The sequence below is a fragment of the Vanessa cardui genome, chromosome 11, assembly GCF_905220365.1.
Source record: "Vanessa cardui chromosome 11, ilVanCard2.1, whole genome shotgun sequence".
NCBI lineage: Eukaryota > Metazoa > Arthropoda > Insecta > Lepidoptera > Nymphalidae > Vanessa > Vanessa cardui.
Window position 1 is genome coordinate 1,655,341 of NC_061133.1, and position 22,569 is coordinate 1,677,909.

At 33.3% G+C, this 22,569-nt stretch overlaps 2 protein-coding genes across 2 annotated transcripts in view; one reads left to right on the top strand and one right to left on the bottom strand.

The window, feature by feature from the left end:
- The window catches only part of LOC124533685 (rho guanine nucleotide exchange factor 15), a 113,801-nt gene extending 107,744 nt beyond the window's left edge, over positions 1 to 6,057 (bottom strand). Inside the window, exon 1 of the mRNA XM_047109120.1 lies at positions 6,039 to 6,057. The gene's annotated coding sequence lies outside the window, so the exon portion shown is untranslated. The remainder of the gene's footprint in view (positions 1 to 6,038) is intronic.
- Positions 6,058 to 6,739: 682 nt separating this feature from the next.
- On the top strand, positions 6,740 to 20,620 carry LOC124533886 (Bardet-Biedl syndrome 1 protein homolog). Its single transcript, XM_047109440.1, has 11 exons — positions 6,740 to 6,947; positions 7,312 to 7,530; positions 7,833 to 8,132; positions 8,548 to 8,636; positions 9,184 to 9,337; positions 10,340 to 10,499; positions 10,797 to 10,865; positions 11,351 to 11,518; positions 13,513 to 13,646; positions 19,583 to 19,717; positions 20,045 to 20,620. Exons 1-11 carry the CDS (start codon positions 6,786 to 6,788, stop codon positions 20,312 to 20,314), a joined length of 1,860 nt encoding a protein of 619 aa, XP_046965396.1. The 5' UTR covers positions 6,740 to 6,785; the 3' UTR covers positions 20,315 to 20,620.
- The last annotated feature ends 1,949 nt before the right edge of the window (positions 20,621 to 22,569 follow it).

The window sequence follows — 22,569 nt, forward strand, 5'->3', positions numbered from 1 at the left end:
CATACAACACGTAGGTCATAGCTTATCACCGCTGATCATCACGTACTTTATTTATGTTTATAATATATATGCTCGACGTAAATGAAAACATCGCGAGAAAATTTATAGTTTAGAAGCGTGGCGAAATTTACTTCAAACCATCTCTAGCTATTACTGATGAAGTGATCATTATCGTCGCCTTTGCGACGTCTAATCATAGCTGTTCAGAGATAGAAACGGCAACCGTACTTAATAAATCGTTCGATGATATTTGTCCAATGGCTTTGAAAATTAAACTTAACGCAAGTAGCTGAATCAGTATTCCAACAGTTATTTTTATATCCTAACAATTATTTTTATCTCCGACCAGATGGTCATACCACTACTACTAACTTTTCAACAAAACAAATACTAGTCAAAGAGGATACAAGCACTATGTGATACTAGTCCCTTCTAATCCATCGTACTGCACGCCGTATGATTGATTTCACTTTCATTCATTCATTAATACTGGCCAATCAGGATATAGTGTAAAACTTATCCGTTAAACATCATCCCAATGAAAGTTAATATTATGTAATGAAAGGATTTGGCTACCTTTCAATTATTCCGAGGCCTGTTCATGTAACATTGCGGAAGCTTAAGAGTATATTTAAATGTACACTACCATTAATAAACGTAATGATTTTTAATGTAATAAGGGTTTTATATTATACAAAACTTAGGCACGCGAAGAATAGCTTGAATGGATATAAATTCGCAATCTTTAGTTAAGATGCAAGAGCTGTACCACTGGGCCAAAGCGACTATCAAGTCAAATAGTATGTCCCCTTATATTCGAGATATATATGGAAGAATAAAAGTAGATTTGTATTAATAGATTAAACTTTTGCAAAAAAAATCTTTATAATTTGCAAAATTAGGTATGCACTATCCGGTCGGATGGTATTCATTCGACGGGATGCTATTAAGAATGACCGGAGACCGGATAGTAATCGTCCGCAGTCATCCGTTTCATCTCTATACTCCAGCCACATTCGATCTGGAATTTTAGTAAACAAACCATGTGTCATCATAATTAGGGTTGATACACTCTTAATAAAAAATAATAATTATTATAATTACAACTATATTAATTATAACACAATTTCCTGTTTAAACTTTATCCAAAAATTTTATTTAGCCGGTCAATACATAATTTATATGAAAATTAGCTTAAAATAAAAGTTTAAAATTTTTTAATTACTACTATAATATTACTACAAAACTAACAACCCTATATTTTAATACTGACGTAAAGAAATCGCAGATTTGTAACATTTGGAGTGTTTTTTAAGCAATTGGCAGATTTAGGAAGATATATTATAGCGATACGACTCTTCGTAATTGGTGGAGTATATTTTTAGTCGTATTATAATGGTAGTATAACCACAACAGGTTAAGAATGTTAACATTACACACAACGTTTCATTACACATAGATTAAAAAAAAGATATCTTGTTTTGGCTAGCATAAATATAGCACTAAAATCACTGTTTCAAATTAATCTTAATGAGTCCTGTCGTTTAGGAGGCGATAGATAAAGTTAATAAAGCGAATTATATAACTACGAGGTAATTTCTGATATCAATTTAAAATTAAGAGTTATTATTTTTGAGATTTACATTATTCCAGATGATCCTAAGTATTATAATTATAATCAAGAATGCGCTTAGTCCTTTGTCTTGAATATTTTATTATTAATCATCAAATTTAATTTTTATTAACATCAAAAATAATTGTTGTACATATTTCTGTTAAAATGTTTTGAGCATCTGCCTGACGTTGGTTGCTAAGCAACGCTTTGTTATTAAACATTCCACATCGAATTTGACTGGAGTATAGTTCATAATACGTTTAACAAACGTTTATGATATATCTAGAAATAAACAGCATGATATTTGTTTAATAGATTTTTTTTATTTCAAATGTAAAAAAAAATACACTACAATTGCACATTATTAAAAAACGCTAAAATATGAATAAGGTTTAATCTAAGTTGAAACCTCATTGTGCGAAAATATATACTTTTGAATAAGTAAATATAAATACTACTACCACAGGTACGGAATGTAGATGCTATATCGACAAAACATACTTTTTTTAATACCTTGATAAATTATTATTAACAATTAAATTCAATCAAATATGTTGAGGTCTTAATTACATACGAATGCTAAATTAATAGTTTCATCATCGTTTAATAATTTGATATGAGTAAAATAAATATTAGGTATAAGTAGTTTTATGGACTACCATATCAATTTATATATAAAAAAGTAGTGAAGTAGTTTGAAAGAGCAACAGGCAGAGTCACTATCGCTACTAATATACGTATAGATATAGTACATGTTTCCACTAGTGTTTAGTTTCGAGTGGTAGCTTTACTTAATTGTTAATTGACTATTCAAAAGTGCTTGTAAAAGCCCACTTGAATAAATTTGATTTTGATTTTGATTTTTGATTTTGACATTCAGGCTCTATTCAAGTCACCAATCCGGATCAAGTCTTTGAGGCACCGAAAGTTTATCAACCTATTATTATTACAGTCAAAATTTAGAAAATCTCGAAAGGGATTTAAACACACCGTTTGAATCTATAACTCCAAGTATATTTTAGTTGCTCAGTATAATAAAACCGTGACCAGTTATCGGTCTCGGTGAGGCGTTGCTAATCTCAACGCTGAGCGACTGTGAAGTTATGGAGATTGAGAGAATAATGCGTTTACAGATAAAATACATGGGAAGTGCTGTGCTCGAATAAAAACACGCTTTAACTTCACGTACGGTATATCATAAATTACGTTTTCAGTTAACCAGTGGCGTAGCTATCGTAGGGCCAGGAGGTGCAGTGCACCAGGGCCCCTGAGTTCAGGGGGCCCCCTAAACTAAACCTTAAGCTTCAGAAGCTAGAAAATGACGACCCTGCGCACAAGATTTCTTATTTGGTATTTATAATTTTAAAGGGAAATTATTAGTTAAAGAGGAATGGGAAAGAGGGGATGAGGGCCTGATTCTTTTTCTATGCACCTGGGTCCTTCCTCACCTAGCTTCGCCACTGCAGTTAACGTATGAAATTAGCAACACTTGTACAAGATAGCATATCTATCAGCCATAGAAAAGCTATGCTAGTTGCGTAGTTTTCCTCATTGGATCAACCACGGTGGAGAATCTTAAGAGATAGCTAACTACGCAGGATTTACTATAAGGCACAAAAGTTTGTGTACAATATCAGCTGCACACTCTATTCGCATAGTGTCATAAGCCGATGGAACGATATTGTGAATCATGGCAAAGAGTATCTGCCTAGGAGAGTAACTGAAAAAAAATTCTACTCCTGCGGCGGTACTAAGAGTTTACTTACTGTCATAAAGCCCCAAAAAATATCAATAATCTTTAAAGTCTTCAGCTGAGTAGAGTAAGTTACCTAGAACTATTTATTTGCTGTATGTACCGCCATGCAATTATTGGAAATACAATAAGTGAGCAACATAGCTTAAATGAATATGTTCATAATTAAAAGAACACAGGTAGAGTAGGGTTATTAGTATTTAACTCATTTTGTATCCATGGTTAATTAGGAAGCAAATGAACGGAAATTCATAGAGCGTATAGTCCTTTCCTTACTATGATGGTTACCTATTGATATGTTTATTATTGCGTGATATAAAATAATATTCACGTCTATACGTTACAGGGAAACGATTTGTAACAACTTTACATAAATAAAGGGAAAATTACATCGATCGAAATTTGCAAAACAGTTATTTTTTTAAATTTTGTATTCATCTATTCAATTCTTCAATCAAAATAAACTTTAACTGAAATGCTATGTCTGTATGGCTTTCGAGGATAGATATATGATGTTTATGATATAGACAACTTTAACACATTATTAAAATGGAGAGTAGGTACACATTTAAGTCACCGAGTTAGCACTTATAGCACACACGTGTGCCCCTCGGGAATATATAAGCCACACCGGTTTGTGACTCAAAACGAACAAAAAGATTTCATCTACGATCGGCAAACAAAATAATATAAAAACCAAACTAGCGAAACCACTCTCCGAGTTCCTTCTGGCGTGAGTCATCGCGAAAGTAACTGTCGTTATTTGAAATAATATATATATTTATCCTAAACTGTATGTTGATTACGATTACGTGGTTAAAAATTACTGAATACATATTATAATACTAATTCTTTGACCTTTACGGTGGCATTTTTTAGCTTAACTTATTTGAATAGGCAACGTGTCAAAATCATCAGTTCGAAATGGAGTTCCTACCGAGAAAAACCTCGGAAAACTGGCAATTTGTCTAAGCATATGTCAACTCATTTACTTATGAGTTTTTCATAGTAATATAACGCAGAGTTAATATCAAACATCGTTGTATAAGTAAATATTATTGTATGATTGAGTTATTTGAGGACGCAACTTATTTGTTGATTTCATATTTATAATATTTGAGAGTAGGTACAAATTGCCGCCATTACGGAGCGCACAATATATATCTGAACTTTGATCGCAAGCTAATGAATAGTGCAGGGATGCATATGAGAAACGAGATTTTATAATATACATCATCATCAAGCCATAATTTATTTATATATTCTCTTTTTTTTCATAGATTTTCATTAATTAATTTATGACATTTGACTTTTTAATTAAATGATTCAATTGTACTTTATAAGATTTTAATTTATGCAATTGTATAAACTATATTCTGTACGAGATAAGTAACCGTCGTTCATTCATTAATAATAATTGTTATTACTTGACAGCATTATCTTCCAAGAAAAATTGTGTCACATAAAAATATATAATGATATAACTCATTGCATTCAATACATTGAGTTATATGCGTAAATGCTAGGAATGAAGCAATATGGAAAATTATTTAATTTTAAAATTAAAAAAACAATATTACATCACTTAAACATCTATGTTATACATGCAATTACATTTACAATTGTCATTTTGTTCACGAAAACAATTGACAAATGTGCACATACAAAAAAAAAAAACTTATTGGAAGTGTAGTAGGAAATCCATTTATTGTACTGCTAATGGATATTTCTAAATATTGTATTCCTTGTACCAGTGATTATGGCAAGCTAGAGGTCACTCTTTATGCCAGAACACAGCAATACAGATTATTGATGACTACATAAGGTGTACTCACAAAAGTGCACATTAAGCCCTTTTAACAATGTATATTTAATGTCGTCATTATTTTATGAATTTATTTTATTACCAAAATTTGCACATACAGAGTTGTATACTTTTTTTTTTTTTGGTACATTTTAAATTTATTTAGGCTTGTATTGTCTTTTTTTATGCTTGTAGTGTTAGTTCAATGCTGAGTTAGTAAATGGTATATTAAAATTATAACACTATTTTTTATCTGTTTTAAAAGGTATTCTTAGTACATAATCCTAATAAATAGGTATATCTTAATGAAGAGCGACTTAATATCTTAATTGTTATATTGTGTTATGGAAACTGATAATAAATAAAAAAAGTTACAGAATATTCATGTAGACAAAAATTAATATTAAATACCATCAAAAGTATGTTAGTATATGTAATCATGAATTTGCAGTATTTAGTTTAAGCCTGAGTGTAAGTTGATCATTTATTTTATAATGACCATAAATTTCAATAACAATCTAAAATTGCTTGCAGCATTGTAACATCCTGTTTATTTAATGATAAGTTGATGAAATCCTCTAAGATATATTAAATCTTCCACTCTGTATCCATGTAATATTGCAAAATTGATCTTTAAGGCCTTACTATGCTTCAAAAAGTGTCTCTGTGTTTAGGTAGTTAATATTTAAGTTGTTTAACTCTTATATTTATTGTACTATTTTCATCATATGTTGAGGATGTTGTAAAAAATTATTTGAAAATTTACTAACATATGCATTTGAAATTACTGAAATAATCCTATATACATTACCTTTTGCTTATTAAGTTAATAACTATTATAACACAAACAAAATTTAAACACATACCATTTTTACAACTTCCACGATAGTTTGTTTACACTAAGAACTTTTAGAGCTATTTTATTTTCTTGTAACTTATAAACAAAAAATATATGACATCTACATAACTTTTCACATAAATAAAACAATTTTAACATAACTGAATAACAAAACTCAGCTGCGGTAGGAAGTTTCAACTTTACATTCGCATTCGAATATAAATGTCAATGTCATAATAAAATTGTTATTGTCAATAACGAGAAAAACGGTTTTTATTTGACACAGATAATTAGATTTTCCATTTAATTACTCCATCTCAAAATTTATTGTGTGATATAGTTACATTTTTAGAAATTTATTAATTATAAATAAATTGTACAAAATGTTTAAATATTATGAAGCTTAATATTAACACATAGATGTACTATTCTTAATTAATTGAAAAAAAATATAATTATTACAAAAAATCTTAATGTGGTAATTATATTAAAAACTAAATGAAAAAGGAATATTACAATTAATCAAAAATTAAAAACAGACTGGTAGACGGTAGTATGCCTTTGCTCTTTTATCAAATTTGGGATAAGTTTAAAAATATATAATGTCAATTATCGAATCATCGCCAAGGAAACCAAATACAAAATAAAGAATGAAAAATGAAAATAGATTTTTCCACAAATAAGGCTCACACTCTTGGCTGTACCTGTATATATTTTTAATGTTTATTTCATTTAAAGTATAATAATAAGTACACAAATATTTAAAAAATAAATAATGGGAGGTATGAGCCGGTGGTTAGACGTTGAAGCAGCGACGGACGATATAGATATTAATTCTTTACCTTCTAATTTGACTCTCACTGATTTAGAAAACGACAATGAATATAAACTTATTATTGGTGATTTAGGTAGAGGTGAAGAAGGACCGAGATTAAAGGTATTTTTTATTTTAAAATTTTCTTCAAATTATGCAGAGATTCTGTCTTTTTTATTTTAATTGTAATTACCATAAGAATAATAACAATGAAGGTATTTTTTACAAAAAAATAATATAAACTTGGTAACTTACAACGAGTGTAAAGTTCATTTTATTATATGAATTTACTACCACTTATTAAATTATTGTTAAAAACTAACATTGGTGTATGCGAATTTTGTCTTTTCAATTGTTTAATTAGTATTACATTATGTTTTTTTCTTTTTAAACAATTTTATTTCTGTCAATATAACATTCATTAAACCATTATTAATAAAATTAACTGAATATTTGTTTTAATATGGCATTTTATTGACTATTACAGATATTTAAAGGAGCCATGCAATTATCTGATATTGCTCTACCAGATTTACCACTGGGAGTGGAAAGTATCTACACCAGTGACTCTACGCCAAGAACATTACCTTTGATTGCCGTTGCATTTTCTTCGTGTATTTATATTTATAGGAACTTAAAATTATTCTACAAGTATTACCTGCCGACTATGGAACTAAATTCTAGTGAAATGGAGATTTGGAAACAGGTTGCTAATATTATTTCATAGAATTTTTATATTTATATTCTAAAGTTTGAAATTTGTGCTCATTCTGGGATATACAATCTCCTAGTAAATTTGAAAAAGCATTTAATAATGTCTATAATATTTTTAATTTCAAATTTCCAGTGTAAAAATAGCAGTGTTTTCAGTATTCTCATTGTAATTTATGTATTTTAAAATTTGTTCTCTGGTTGTGCCGGGAGAGCTTAACAGAAGTTACTTTCACATTCATAATATTTGTTTAAAATTGGTTTCTTTTCAAATATAAAACAATATCTTATATTCAGCTTACAGACCCAGTGAACCACAAGGAGGAGAAAGTGTACGCACTCACGGACAGCCTGCACAACATGCCACAAAAAGTTCTAAGTTCTCAATCAAGACATTTCCTAGAACTGACCCTCGAGCAGCAGCTTGAATTTTTGGATCATGCAGAATTACCAAAGAAGACCCTCTCAGAGATATCTTGTATGACTACTTTGAGAATGTGCTCCGTTGACAAGTATGCAATGAGCTGTCTAGTTCTGGGTACGGAAGATGGGGACTTGATTGTACTAGATCCACAGACCTTTACACAAATTCATTTGGTAGGTTTTGTTATTATTAGACTTTTAAGTTGTCAAAATATATGACCTTTTTGGTAACATTAGAGAGTTACTATAGTATAGAAAGGGCAAGTTGTCGGCCTGAGTTAAGACCGTCAGAGGCATTAGCTTATGTGAAATATAGAGCACCTTAAAACATATTGAGGACTTAACTCCAGACAGCACTGCAAAAATTGCCGCGCGTTGTTGCGCCTCACCGACATGGTGTACTATAGGACCATTGGTGGAGGCTCCGTGAAGTGACCTTTAATTCATTTTGGTATATCTATCAAAAAGACTTGCGTTATCGAAATTTTTGCGTCTGGCCAAATTACTTCGCAAATATCTTTAATTTTATTGAATTTGTTGTAACAGGCTGTTCTTGTCTAAGTATAAAATATTTATACGTATAATACAGGCAAGGCTATGTGCAATCAAGAGAACACCATATCAGATAGTAGCGACAGGCCTGTATAACGTTGACTACCGAATAACTGTAGCTACCAGGTGAATCTACAAATACGCACTGTTATTTGAATATATTGGCACCTTAGATGTTGCATGATGGATAATACTCACAAATATTCGTAACGCTCAAAAGTATCGCACTTGAATAACTTTTTGCCAACACACCCAAATGTGGTATTGCAGTTGTTTGTATATTTTGTAGGGTGTTTTTGTTAATAACACGGAATGTAAAGAGGAACCATAGTTGAAGTCCGATCGTTAAAATGATTTTTAATTATGATACATTACATAACGCACTATCGAAGATCTTTATTTATTTTTGTTTCGAATCTGTTTAATCTAGGTATCTCTATAATTTCGTAGGTCTATCATTGTCGTTTACTTGAATATGCTGCAAAGTGCAAATGTTGATGTGGTAAAACACATTCTTAGTTTAAAATTTATTGTATCACGAAAAAGTTTTTATTAAACAATTTTTTTTTTTAATATCAGTATTGCACGCTTGATTATTATTAATAGATCACAAAACATGTGAACAGATTCTCCTAAATTTTCCGTTTTAGTACAGGGTATAATTATTTTTCAGAGAAAAATCTGTCTGCTTATTGAAGAGGGAGTGGAAGGAGGGTCGCCTGCTCTTCAATACGGATGACAACATCGTCGCTATAGAGGTGATGACGACGGATAACAGCGTGATGGTCATATCGACAGACGGCACGTTGGCGTGCTACAGCAGAAAGGTATAATATTAAAAACTAAATATCATGTCCTATTAATCGCGTATGCAAATAAAACCAGTATCTCCCAATATTTCTGTTAATGGAATCAGTTCAATCCAGTAAGACACGCCCAGTATTTTCCCCGAGGGGAAAGCGCAGGGTGCGGAAAGCTCAAGTCAAACGTTAGTCTCGACTCTTTCAATTCACGTTGCCGTCGATATTTGCAATTATTATTATTTTTATTTTTAAATTACTAAACTAAAGGGTAATCAACTAAAACTCTGATTTTGAAAAGAAACAGACTTCATTTACAATGTCAATAATACGTCTTAATTAATATAATTATCGAAAGTTGAATTGTTATGGTTTCACGACATTACTCGTAAAATAATAATACGAGGAAAATAATAAGTAATGAATAGTAGAGCATATTTTCAGTTGGTTATGAATCTCTTCTGTCATCTAACTTAGTGCCTTCATAGATATTCGGAGCGTAGCAATAGAACTCACACTAGCAATTTATATTACACACTTGTACTGACATCGTGAAATGAAATAATATTTGATAGACATTAATTTGATCTGTCTAATTAAAAAGTATTCATATTATGGTGGTACTGACTTAGCTTGAATCATGAATTTGCATAACGGAATTCAGTCAGTTCTAACGACACATGGCTTGAGATAGCAATAGTATCTCGGCTCTTTGTATTTTTTTATGTTATAAGGGGCAAGTGAGATGGAAAATGACTACCACCACCCATCTGGAACACCGGGGCGCTTGCAGGTGCGTTGCCACGTTTAAGGTTCCCAAGTGGTATCGGTTAGGAAAAACCGCCGGCGAAAGCTGGTTCCATAAAGTGTTTGTGCGAGGCAGAAAATGTCTTATGGTGGTGCAAGTGAAAATTGGAATGTTGACGAGATGACCGAAGGATAAATTGGTGAAAGGCTCTGCTCTGCTCCTCTAAAACTACATGCCTATTTATTTTGATTTAATGTGATTTCATGTTAAATTTATTCTAGGGTAAGAAAGTATGGTCGATATCGCTAGAGCATCGGCCCGTAGCAATGACCCTATTGCCGCTGATGCACTTGGGGCTGACGCTGGCGGCCGTGGCGCTCAGCTCGGGCCACGTGCACCTGTACGAGGGGAAGGCTCGCAGGGACACCATCTATGTAAGAGGTACGTCATCAAAAGTAAATTGTATTTAATAAGCCGGCTAAACAAATATCGTTACTTATATGACGAGGTATTTTTGTAAGGAAATCGATTAATAATAATTATTAAACCTACATCGCCAATGAGTTATGAACTAAGATGTTATATCCCCTATGCCTGTAGTTAAACTGGCTCATTCTTCCAACCGGAACACAACAATACTGAGTATTGTTGTTTGGCGGTATAATATCGGATATGTTATAATATAAGGTTCTTAAACTTAGAAAACGGGCCCTAACTGAACTTGAATATGTTTATCAGATGTTGTCTCCGTGATGAAGTTTGGCCAGCTCGGCCAAGAGGAACATGTGTTTACCATCATAACTGCAAGTGAGTAAATTTCATTTTTATAAAAAACTAACTGTGATTACGTGCACGTTTTAATTTAACAAAAAAGTTATTACTGTATTACCTATTATTACTCATATATTTATAAACAAGCTTTTATTTGGTTTTCTATATAAGAAAAAATTAATGTTTGTTGTATTGTTCATTTTTATATGTTACATTTTATATACAATCTATTAGTTAGGAAGATGGATTGATATAAATATAATTTCTATCCTATAGCACTCCAGAATGTAGCTTTCTACAAAGCTGTCTTCAGTGAAAACATTTTTGGAATGTGATCATTAATTTAGGATATTACCCCCTTCATACGAACAAACGAATTTTAAGGAGACTGTAACACTATTATTGTAATAATAATATACGCTTTATATTTTTATATTTGAACAGCCTGAGGCTAGTTTACCAGCATAATTAATGCCTTTTGAAGCTAATAATACCCATTTGAATTTTTTTGTAACTTTCAGATGGCAACTTAATGCTGAAAATCCTCAAGCGGACGGCGGACTTCAACGCCCACGCGGCCGGCATCGAGCCCGCCGTGGGCGCGACGGTCGGCCACAAGCCGTGGCTCATACCCAAGAAGTCGAAGCTGTTTCTGGAACAGTCCATGAGGGAGCGAGAGAACGCTATACGTGAGTCACACCTTCGTTCTTTTTGGTCAGATGCAACAACAACAACAACAGCCTTTAAAATTCCACTGCTGGGCTAAAGGCCTCCTCTCCCTTTGAGGAGAATGCGGGTTGGTGGAATACACATGAGGCAGAATTTCTATGAAATTTGTCACATGCAGGTTTCCTCACGATGTTTTCCTTTACCGCTGAGCACGAGATGAATTATAAAGACAAATTAAGCATATGAATCAGCGATGCTTGCCTGGGTTTGAACCCGCAATCATCGGTTAAGATGCACGCGTTCTAACCACTGGGCCATCTCGACTCTTGGGCCATCTCGACTCTCTTGGTCAGATGAATTTCATATAATTCATTAATTATATCCTAGCTATCATATTTATAGAGCCTAGATGTCCTAGTGGTTACAACGCGTGCATATTAACTGATGTTAACGGGTTCAAATCCAGACAAGCACCACTATATGCTTATTCTATATGCTTATATGCTATATTCATATGCTTAATTTGCGTTTATAATTCATCTCGTGCTCGATGGTGAAGGAAAACATCGTGAGGATGCTTGTGTCTAATTTCATACAAATTCTGCCACATGTGTATTCCACTAACTCGCATTGGAACAGCCTAGTGGAATATGTTCCAAACTTTCTCCTGAAAGGGAGAGGAGGTCTTAGCCCAGCAGTGGGAAATATACAGGCTGTTGTTGTTGTTGTTGTATCATACTTTCTAAGGTCGTATTATTTTTGATATAAAGACGCAGAACTATCGATAAACCAATTATTACCAATGGATGACTCATTAACGGCTTAAGGAATGCTTAATTACCACTGATTACTTGCGTACTTCGTACTGTGGTTCTCCGCCTCTTTTTATCTAAAGTCAATTAAAAACAAAAATCCCCGAGATATGATTCCATCGCCGCGAACTTGAATTATTTCAGTGTTATGTATGGGGAGTCAAATACATAGAGCACGACACAACTTAGATGTCCCATCAATCTTTAATATAATATATCCAAATTATCAATCTTTATTTCTCATGAATATGATCTTTGCACAAACGTAATAACTTGTAATACCATATGACCCAATAAATTCGTCAATTTGACGCGTCGATTTACATGCGCTTGCTTTCTCTGACGCGTGAATCTATAGCGACGAATAGCGTCGAGTGGCGCAATAGGGAGCTATTTCTATTGGTTGTGTAAATCGGCAGTAATCGGTTTTATTTTCATTTCATTGCATTTTCCGATGCTACATCTAATTTGTGTCGTACTATACATATGTTACATTGTCGATCTTTGTATTTGGAATTGCAATAACATCTTTGTTTTCGTTATCTAATATCTTGCTTTTAAAAGTATGCAACGGTTTTCTGCGGTTTTTTCTTAATCGACTACGTGTTTAGAGAGGAAGGTTTTTGTATATAATTCATGGACAGTATAGTAAAGATACACCGATAATTTTAGATGTTTCTAATGTGTTGTCGTAAATATCATTTTTGGGCTTATATTGCAAACTATGTATTGTCTAATGATTAAAAAACTGTGTATAGTACGACACACCTTAGATGTAGCATCGGCAAAATTCGTAAAACCGATCACATCCGAATTGAGTATGCTATCCCAAATTATCAATGTTTATTTCTCATGCGAATATGATATTTGCACAAACATTATAACTTGTGATAGATATCACATGACCTAATTATATTCATAAATTTGACATGTCGATTTACATGCACTTGTTTTCTCGCGTTGAACTGACGCGAGAATTTATAGCGACGAATAGCGTCGAATGGCGCGATAGGGAGCTATTTCTATTGGTTGTTTAAATCGGCGGTAATCGGTTTTATTTTGATTTCATTGCATTTTCCGATGCTACATCTAATTTGTGTCGTACTATACGTTGTAATACATTCTCTAGCATATATAGTATCAGCATTGCACCTGTGGCGGGTCGCTAGTATAATGAAATCTTGTAATTTCTACATTTATAGCGATGCATATCAACTTCCAACACGAGCTCAACCGACTGAGGCTGCTGTCCGCAAAGACTCTTCTGGAAGCTCACACCAAGTCTGAGAACTCCATCGGGGCCGGAAGTATGGAGCCGATACGACTTTCTGCTGAGGTATGCCATTTATTGTTTCCAGTGAAAAAAATACCACTTATCATTGCTGTTATTATTAAGAGTTTTAAGTTCTAGGGCTTTGTGCGAGCCCGTCTGGGTAGGTATCACCCACTCATCAGTTATTCTACCGCAAAACAACAGTACTCAGTATTGTTGTGTTCCGGTTTGAAGGGTGAGTGAGCCAGTGTAACTACAGGCACAAGGGACATAACATCTTAGTTCCCAAGGTTGGTGGCACATTGACGATGTAGAGAATAGTTAATCTTACTCTTTATAAAATATAGATTTGTACAAATTAGTTCGAACTAGTTTATTTATATCCGATTCAGCAATAATTCGAGCTTTGTAATTATGTAAAATGTATACATATTATGATTTTTTTATGGTATAGGTTAGCTGACGAGCATATGGGCCACCTGATGGTAAGTGGTCACCATCACCCATAGACAATGATGATGTAAGAAATATTACCTATTCCTTACATCGTCAATGTGTCACCAGCCTTGGGAACTAAGATGTTATGTCCCTTGTGCCTGTAGTTACACTGCCTCACTCACCTTTCAAACCGGAACACAACAATACTGAGCACTGTTGTTTGGCGGTAGAATAACTGATGAGTGGGTGGTACCTACCCAGACCACTAACCACCACCTAACTAACAGACCACCAAGTACGTGCTACCACCAATATAGATTGTAAAGTAATAATTTGCTGATGAGCTATTTTTAATGACAAATTAAAGTTAGTTATACGTTATAGTTATACGTTATACCTATCAATTCAAGGGTATAATGCAAATGCAAATTATTAAAAAGTTACTTTGCTTTAAAATTAATTATTAATCTATCATTTTACTTGGTGCTGGCCTTTGCGCATAACCGTCTGGGTACGATCCACCCACTCCTCATATATTCTACCGCAAAGCCGCTGTGTTCCGGTTTGAAGGGCGCGTTAGTCAGTGTACACGCAAAAAGACTTATATTAGGTCGCAGGGTAGTTGGGCCATTGTTGATGTGAAAAGTGATTGATATTTCTTATGGTACGAAAATTATTGGCAGTGGTGACCACTTACCATCATAATCAGGTCGCCTGAACTTAATTAAAAAAGAAGTGTACTTATCACTATTTATTAATTAGTATGATATCATATCATAATGATAATATTAATATGTAATAATAGATTAATTTGTATATGTTTAAAGAATTATCTTTCTAAATATAAATGTATTACGTTAGATTTATTAACAGCCATAACATATTATGTGCTGTCTTTATAGGAAATTGGTATCTCGCTTAAATTGTTATAAGTAAACATGAGAGAAGCTTAAAATGTAACGCCGCAAAGAATATTTGAATACATTTAATCAAACATAAATGCTTCAACGCTAAAATAATAAAAAAATTAACAAAAAGAAAAACCGAATTCAACCAAAAGACTTTTAAAACAAATAAATATTCACTAAAAAGTAATAAAAGAGGATTTACGATTATATAATGTAGTTATAATTATTGCTATATTTGGAGGGTGTCAGCCCAGAAAACCCTATAGTATACCTATCAAAAAACAATACGAGAATACTTTTAAGAAATATGTTTTTTACAAATTACTTTTTATACGATAATATACTGGGTCAATCAAGGGGCTCGTATCGCTTCTTTCTTTTGATTATTGAGGCGTGAGCCCGTGGCTCCACCCTCGAAAGAGTGTAGCTACAGGCACAAGGGACATAACATCTTAGTTCCCAAGCTTGGTGGCACACTGACGATGTAAGGAATAGTTAATATTTCTTACAGCGTCATTTTCTATGGGTAATGGTAACTACTTACCATCAGGTGGCCCATATGCTCGTCCGCCAACCTATACCATAAAGAAAGCTGTAATCGACCTCAGTAAAAAAACTTTGCAAAAGAGCTAATATAAGTCGTACATCATAGGACATCAACACAAAATTTGATTAAAGATAGTAAGAAATTCTGCCCCATATCGCACCCTAACTGTGAGCCGTGTAGGAGTTCCATCACTACATAGTATACAAAAGAAATGTTTAGTGAACCTGTACTTCTCATAAAAGCTACGAAAAGGAGTATAAATCCATATATTAATGTTGAAAGAACTATTTCCTAATTTCTAGTAATTGAGGACATTCATCGTCCATCATCAGCTCAGCAGCATAACATTATGATTGCTAGAAGCAAATGTCAATATAACTTCAGTAAATGTGTTAAACGCGGTACATGTGTCCATAAAATTTGAGGGTTCCCGTCGATTACTTCAGGATCCCATCATCAGACCCTGATAATTTCATAAATGGCGAAGTAATCGGCGAGTAAACATAAAAAAATATATATATACGGTCGAATTGAGATCACTCTTTTTTTTAAGTTTGTTAATAAAATGACCATATGCTTTGCGTTTGTCTAAACGATCGTATAAGTCATTAGGTGATTTGCAAAATAACTGAAGAAGTAGACATACTTTTTTAGGAGAACTAGGTTCTTACCCCCTAAATCCACTGTGACGGCCGTCTTTGGCACGGATCAGAGAGGCTACGGGATCGTGTCGATATAACGCGATCTCGCTCCGGCCCCGCGCTGCTGCCATCCCTAACTCGCAATGCCCCCGTGTGAACGGATACGTGTCAGCTATCTATAATCCATGTCTTGAAGCGGCATTAGCCCAATATTTATTATCGAAAAAGGTTTTGGAAGAGGGCTTCTTGATTTGAGAATGCGTTTAAAGAACGTAAGAGAGAAGAAAGGCTAGCCATTGTGATTTTATATTTGAACCGGTGTTTATAAATAGTAAGTACTAAATTGTAATATGCCGGACAGACGAAACCGCCGCATAAGCTGCTCCTAAATAAATTGACTAGTAAATGTTAATGTATTCAATTAACTGATAATAGTATCGGAATGGAAAATTACTTTTTGGTAATCCAAGCGAAATTGTTATCGAAGCGCCGATAGCTGATTAGTAATTTGAATAATTGATATAGAATAATATAAAGGTTCATATCCACTGCATTAACTCCTTTGTTAGTTTGATCTTTAGCTCAGAAGGCCGTGGATCTTGAGGACTTGGGCACGAACTCAAATCGGCTCTTTATAAAGCTTTGAAAGTTTTTGTCGAAAAAGTTTTTAAGAAGCTGGAAGTAGCAGTCTAAAAGTTGGCATTTTTTTCAAATTTCTGGTTTTGAAACCACTTGGTTTATAGCCTTTGGTCTTAAGCCTGAACTTATTTCTAGCAATGTCTGATTTGTCATCTCATCGGATTGTTAGAGGGAGATAAATATATAGTGTTGTCACGCAAACCTATTTCGCTCTTAATTCCTGTAATTAAAAGTGGTTACGTGAGCGTTTGTTTTGTAGAACTTTTTCAGTTGGGGTCAATCCCAACCGCTCGACAGATATTCTACCACCATGCAAGGCTTTGTACGGTTGGTTGACTTTAAAATAAAAATAATAGATAGCTCTTAAGATTTGTAGGGCATTGGTCATATAAGGATTTTTTTATATTCGTTTCATACAACACTGTTTTGCTCTGTGGGTTGTGGAGCTTGTAAAAAATAAAACATTCTATTGGAGTGTGCAACATTATATGTTCATTAATGAGCTCTGTGTTGTTTAATTTTAGTGCAAATATATTAAATATTGTCTGCGAGTTGTTTCGTTCGCAATATCTCTTAATGTAAAGAATTGCGATTTATCATATAAGCATTTGTCATCTCAACATTCTATCGGTCTCAGCAAACTTTTTTCGCCACGAGTGATAAGATAACTTTTATCGTTTTCTCTTGCTTGAGGATGCTTCAAGTATCTAAATAATGATTTCACGTTTATTGGCCATAGAACCAAGTGACATAAAATCATCCGTGAATGCATCATCATCCAGTTATTTTATATAAAAAAAAAACGAAATTTAACATTGCTGAATAGTTATAATTGTTTTTTTTTTTATATGGTAATTATGTTATTTTTTTTATTCATAACCTACGGCAATACTCGTGTTTATTATTAAGACTTGAAAACGGATGATAAGGATGTATCAGTAAAGCCCGATAAATAGCCCGGTGTTGAAATGCGATAGTAGATATATATATTTTATACTAGCTGCACCTGCGGCTTTACTCGCGCGAAATTTATAAAATACCAATTTCCAACCCCCGTTTTAACCCCTTGGAGGGATAGAATTTGGTAAAATACGTCATAACATCCAAGGTTGGCGGCCCATTGGTAAATAATGGCTAATTCTTACAGCGCTAATGTCAATGGGTGGTTCCAACTACACCAAGAAAAAAAAACACGAATAGCTTTAGGATATATATTGTTTGTTTCTTTTTTCATAGATTATTACGTTCTTTGTTTAATTTTTTTAACAATTTTAACCATATACATATCTAACACACTTTTGAGTTTTCCGTCTTTTGAGGCGAATATTTTATGTCAATTCATTCAATTATTGTATATTTTCCTGAACATTTGATTACATGGTTACCATATTTAGATTACTTGCTTTTATCTGTCTCGTTGTCTTGTACAAAACAATTAGTCTAGTCTAGAGCCTAGGCTTAAGCACCTTTAAATAAGGTAATAAATGGCTTTGCTACTTTTAAACCATAACTTATCAAACAAAGCAGAATAAATAAATTTAAATCGAAATTATTTAATATAAATGACTATACTATTATATTATCTGTATCTGTACTCATAGATTATAAATGACATAAAGAATAGATTTGCTAATCGATGATTAACATACAGATTACTTAAATGTAAGTGTAAATAAATATGTTAATATTATGTTATTATTTTTATTTAATTATTTTAATATTATAGGATAGACTCAGATCATCAATTATTTAATTTCGTCTAATTGAGGCTTGTTATATGTCTACGATTAAAGGAACCGTGGTCTACCCGTCAAATCTCGCGAGTTTCTCTATAAAAACCAATACATAGGGTAAAAGTTGTTAAAGTCCCACTGCTGGGCAAAACCCTACTCTCCCTTTCGAGGAGAAGGTTGAGCTTACCTACTCCAACACACAACTCGTAGGGGTTTTGATGTATACATCTGCCACGTAAAAGTTTCCTTGAGATTTTTCCTTCACGCCCGAGCATGAGATTTATTATAAATACAAATTAGGCATGTAAGTTCAATGATGATTACCCGAATTTGAATACAAAATCATCGGATAAGATTCAAATCTCGAAACTACTGAGCCGTTACGGCTTTGAAAGGGTAATTACCGAGTTTTTTATCGATTCTCGAAAAAACCTTTTTTGCGAATTGGTGTAAATCTCAGTTTGATCGATTTGATAAACTATTAGATAAACTATTTTAATAGAAAAATAGTTTAATGTCGTTTTTTTTTTGAATAAATTGAATTAACATTAATTTTCTTTCTTTCGAATATGTTGGTGCGCAGATTTGTACGTTGTTCGAGCGAAGTTAAGCTTACACTGTTTAGAGCCTATTGTACCACCTTTTACACGTGCAACCTGTGGGCCAAATACTCTCAAAAGTCGTATAACGCACTCCGGGTCCAATATAACAATGCCTTTAGAGTGCTGATGGGATTGCCCCGCCATTGTAGTGCATCAGGGATGTTCGCGGCAGCGAGGGTCGATTGCTTTTATGCCATTATACGCAAAAGATGCGGATCCTTGGTGTACAGATTGCGGGAGAGTCCCAACAGCATCATGAAGGTAATTGCTAGCACGTCAGACTGTAAGTATGTTAGCCGTTGCTGTGCTATTTCGAGCAGATTAGTTCAGCAATTACTACCATAATTACAATTTAGTGATAGTTTTTTTTGTTAATTAATTGATTATACTAACATAGGAGATAAGTAATATGTATCACTAACAATAAAAATGAGTCATAGTCACTTGAAATAAAAAGTTATTATTATTATTATATAAGTTATTTTCTCCAGGTCGAAGGCCTCGGACCGGTGTTCCGCGTGACACTGATAGTGGAGAACACGTCGACGGATAAGGCCGTACTTGGCCTCTCCATATTGTTTCTTGTACATTCCACGGCTTATAAAGTCTATAACCCTTATGTCAAGGTATTATACAATGATTTCCTTATTACAAATAATAGAACTATTGATTTTATTGCGGAAAAATAGAAAAAGATTTTTTATAAAAATAAAAAAAAGCCATGTAGTCATTTATTATACTTTGTTTAATGTATTGTTAAAAGTCCTTTTTTAATGTTTCAACATCAACAAAATAAATAAAATGATGTTTTTTTATAAATCCATTGGGCTACCTATGGTATTTGTAGTTACTTTAACCCATACAAAGTATAACAGGTATTCAGCACGGTGTGAGATGTTTGATTTACTTGATATTATATATTTATCATAACTACCAACCTTTAAAATTTCCAGATTCCACTGATAGCACCGGGAAATCAACTAAAGTTCCCGGCAAAAGTCGAAGAGATTTTCGGCGAGAATTTAAACCCTGATATATTTTTCCGAAACGTCACAGGACAAGCGGGCGAGGGATCGCTCATAAAGATTCTGCTCTTGAAAGACGGGAAGTCGAGTCCCGTACTGGCAGCAACCGTTACAATGCCTCCCACGGACCCCATGATGATACCGTACGACAAAATACAAGCGTCAAGCGACTTTAAGCAAAACGACGATAATATATAGTACGACACAACTTAGATGTAGCATCGACAAATTCAATAAAACCGATTACTATCGATTTACACAACAAACACAAATAGCTCCCTATCGCTCCATTCGACACTATTCGTCGTTATAGATTCTCGTGTCAGTTCAACCCAAGAAAACAAGTACATGTAAATTGAAGAGTAAATTAGGTCATATGATTTAACAACTTAGTTTAGTTTAGTTTATTATTTATTGTACACCACTCAATGAAATAAAAAATACATATGACAAAGATATGGCCTATATATAACAGGTGTACAATTTTGGCGACCTTATCGCTACATAGCGATCTCTTCCAGGCAACCAACTCTTCCAGGCAACCAACAACTTATTACATTTGTGTAAAGATCATATTCACATAATAAATATTGATAATTTGGGCTACCGTAGTTAATTTTGTTAGAAAGTGTTTAGATGTTATTTATGACGAAGAATGATTGTATAGTTAATAATTTTTTGTTGCACTTTTCTTCTCTATCTCATCTAGATTAAGTGGATTAATTTGTTATTAATTTAATTCTTAATTTTTAACTTTGTTTGCACCTAGCTTTATTTTGTTTTGTTTTGTTTTAGTTTTATACTATTTAGATGATACCTTAATAGCATCATGTAATCGCACACAAACAAATGCCAACAATGTTGTATACACCTGTAAAGGCAAATCATACTGGATTGTACATTTAGTGCATTATAATATTGTGTTAGTTATTATGATAAGTCGATGGTGTATCTTAATAAATAAATAAAATAAATAAATAAATTAGGATGTGATCGGTTTTACGAATTTTGCCGATGTTACATCTAAGTTGTGTCGTACTATAACGTAATATGTCATCATTACGACGCGAAGGACGTTTTGCTTGGGATTGTATTCGATAAAGAAGTAATTACATCGCTGCATCACCGAGATAACACGCTGATTAACGTTTATAAATATAATTACCAATTGTAATGTGTTGTTTTAATTATTTCTTTTTTACTGAACTTGGGTTCCTTTGCCCATTTGAGGCAATTAAAAAGATTGTAACATCTACGTACATTCTCGGCTCTATAACCTAGATCCATTGCTCTTTATTAATATTAAATCTATTTTAATACTATAAATGTGAAAGTGACTATCTGTTTGTCTGTCGCGCTTTCACGACAAACTTATGAAACGAATTTGATGAAGTTTGGTGTGAAGCAAACTTGAACTTCAAGAAAGAACATTGGCTACGTTTTTTGCCTAACTCATGACAACCAAACCCCTAAAACGCATTACGCAAGTGAAGTCACTGGCAACACCTAGTTATTATACATATCCTGTATGTTTCGTTTCGTTTAGAAAACCCATCATCAACCCAAATCATCAAAGATTTAAGGAATAGACCGGGAGATGATAAAGACAAAATATTTGGTCATTTGTACCAGTATGGCCGTTCTTCAGGGGTCTAATTACGTTAAGGCAAAGAGGAAAATGATGGTCATAGCGCTCGCACCGGCGGCCCAATCGCGTGGGCTTTAATCGAACGCAACGCAAAAACAGTTTTTTAACAGTTCCCTGTACGATCATAAATAGAAGTCTGATAATGCCATACCCCTGGGAGGCGGCGAATGTGAACAATATTTTTTCATAATCCTAAGATTTTATTCGTAATTCGAACGATTTGTACCAGTATGGCACAATTTTTTCCTGTAAGTTTGAGGTTTGACGAATATAAATACAAAGTTTCAAACACGTAGGTGGCGGCAATCTTGTCCTACAAGCAGATATTATGTTGTATAATATAGTTATAGTATGGGATAATTTTTTTTTGGTTAAATGTTATCCAAATAAACCGAATACGATGATGCCATATTGTAACAAATGATTTTATGTCTTGTACCTTGATTTTCAATGTCGAAAGATCAGGTTTTTCAAGTATGGCGCCACTTTTTCCCTCTACTACAAGTATGGCAAATATAATAATGGTCACATTGTATCGTATAATTTCCAAAAATCCAAATGCCATACTGGTACAAATCATCCAATTTTGTTTTTCTTTTTCACCTTTCAGCTCAAGTCCGACAGTCATCCGCCCCATGTTTACAATCTGTAATAATTTTTTTTTACGTACAATTGTATCCATATGTCGAGAATATAGTGATGATGTAAAAAATGATTTTACGTTTTACAGTCGTATTTTAAAAATTTGTTAAATAAATAAGTATTTCAAGGATGGCAGCACTTTTTCTCCCTACTAGAAGTATGG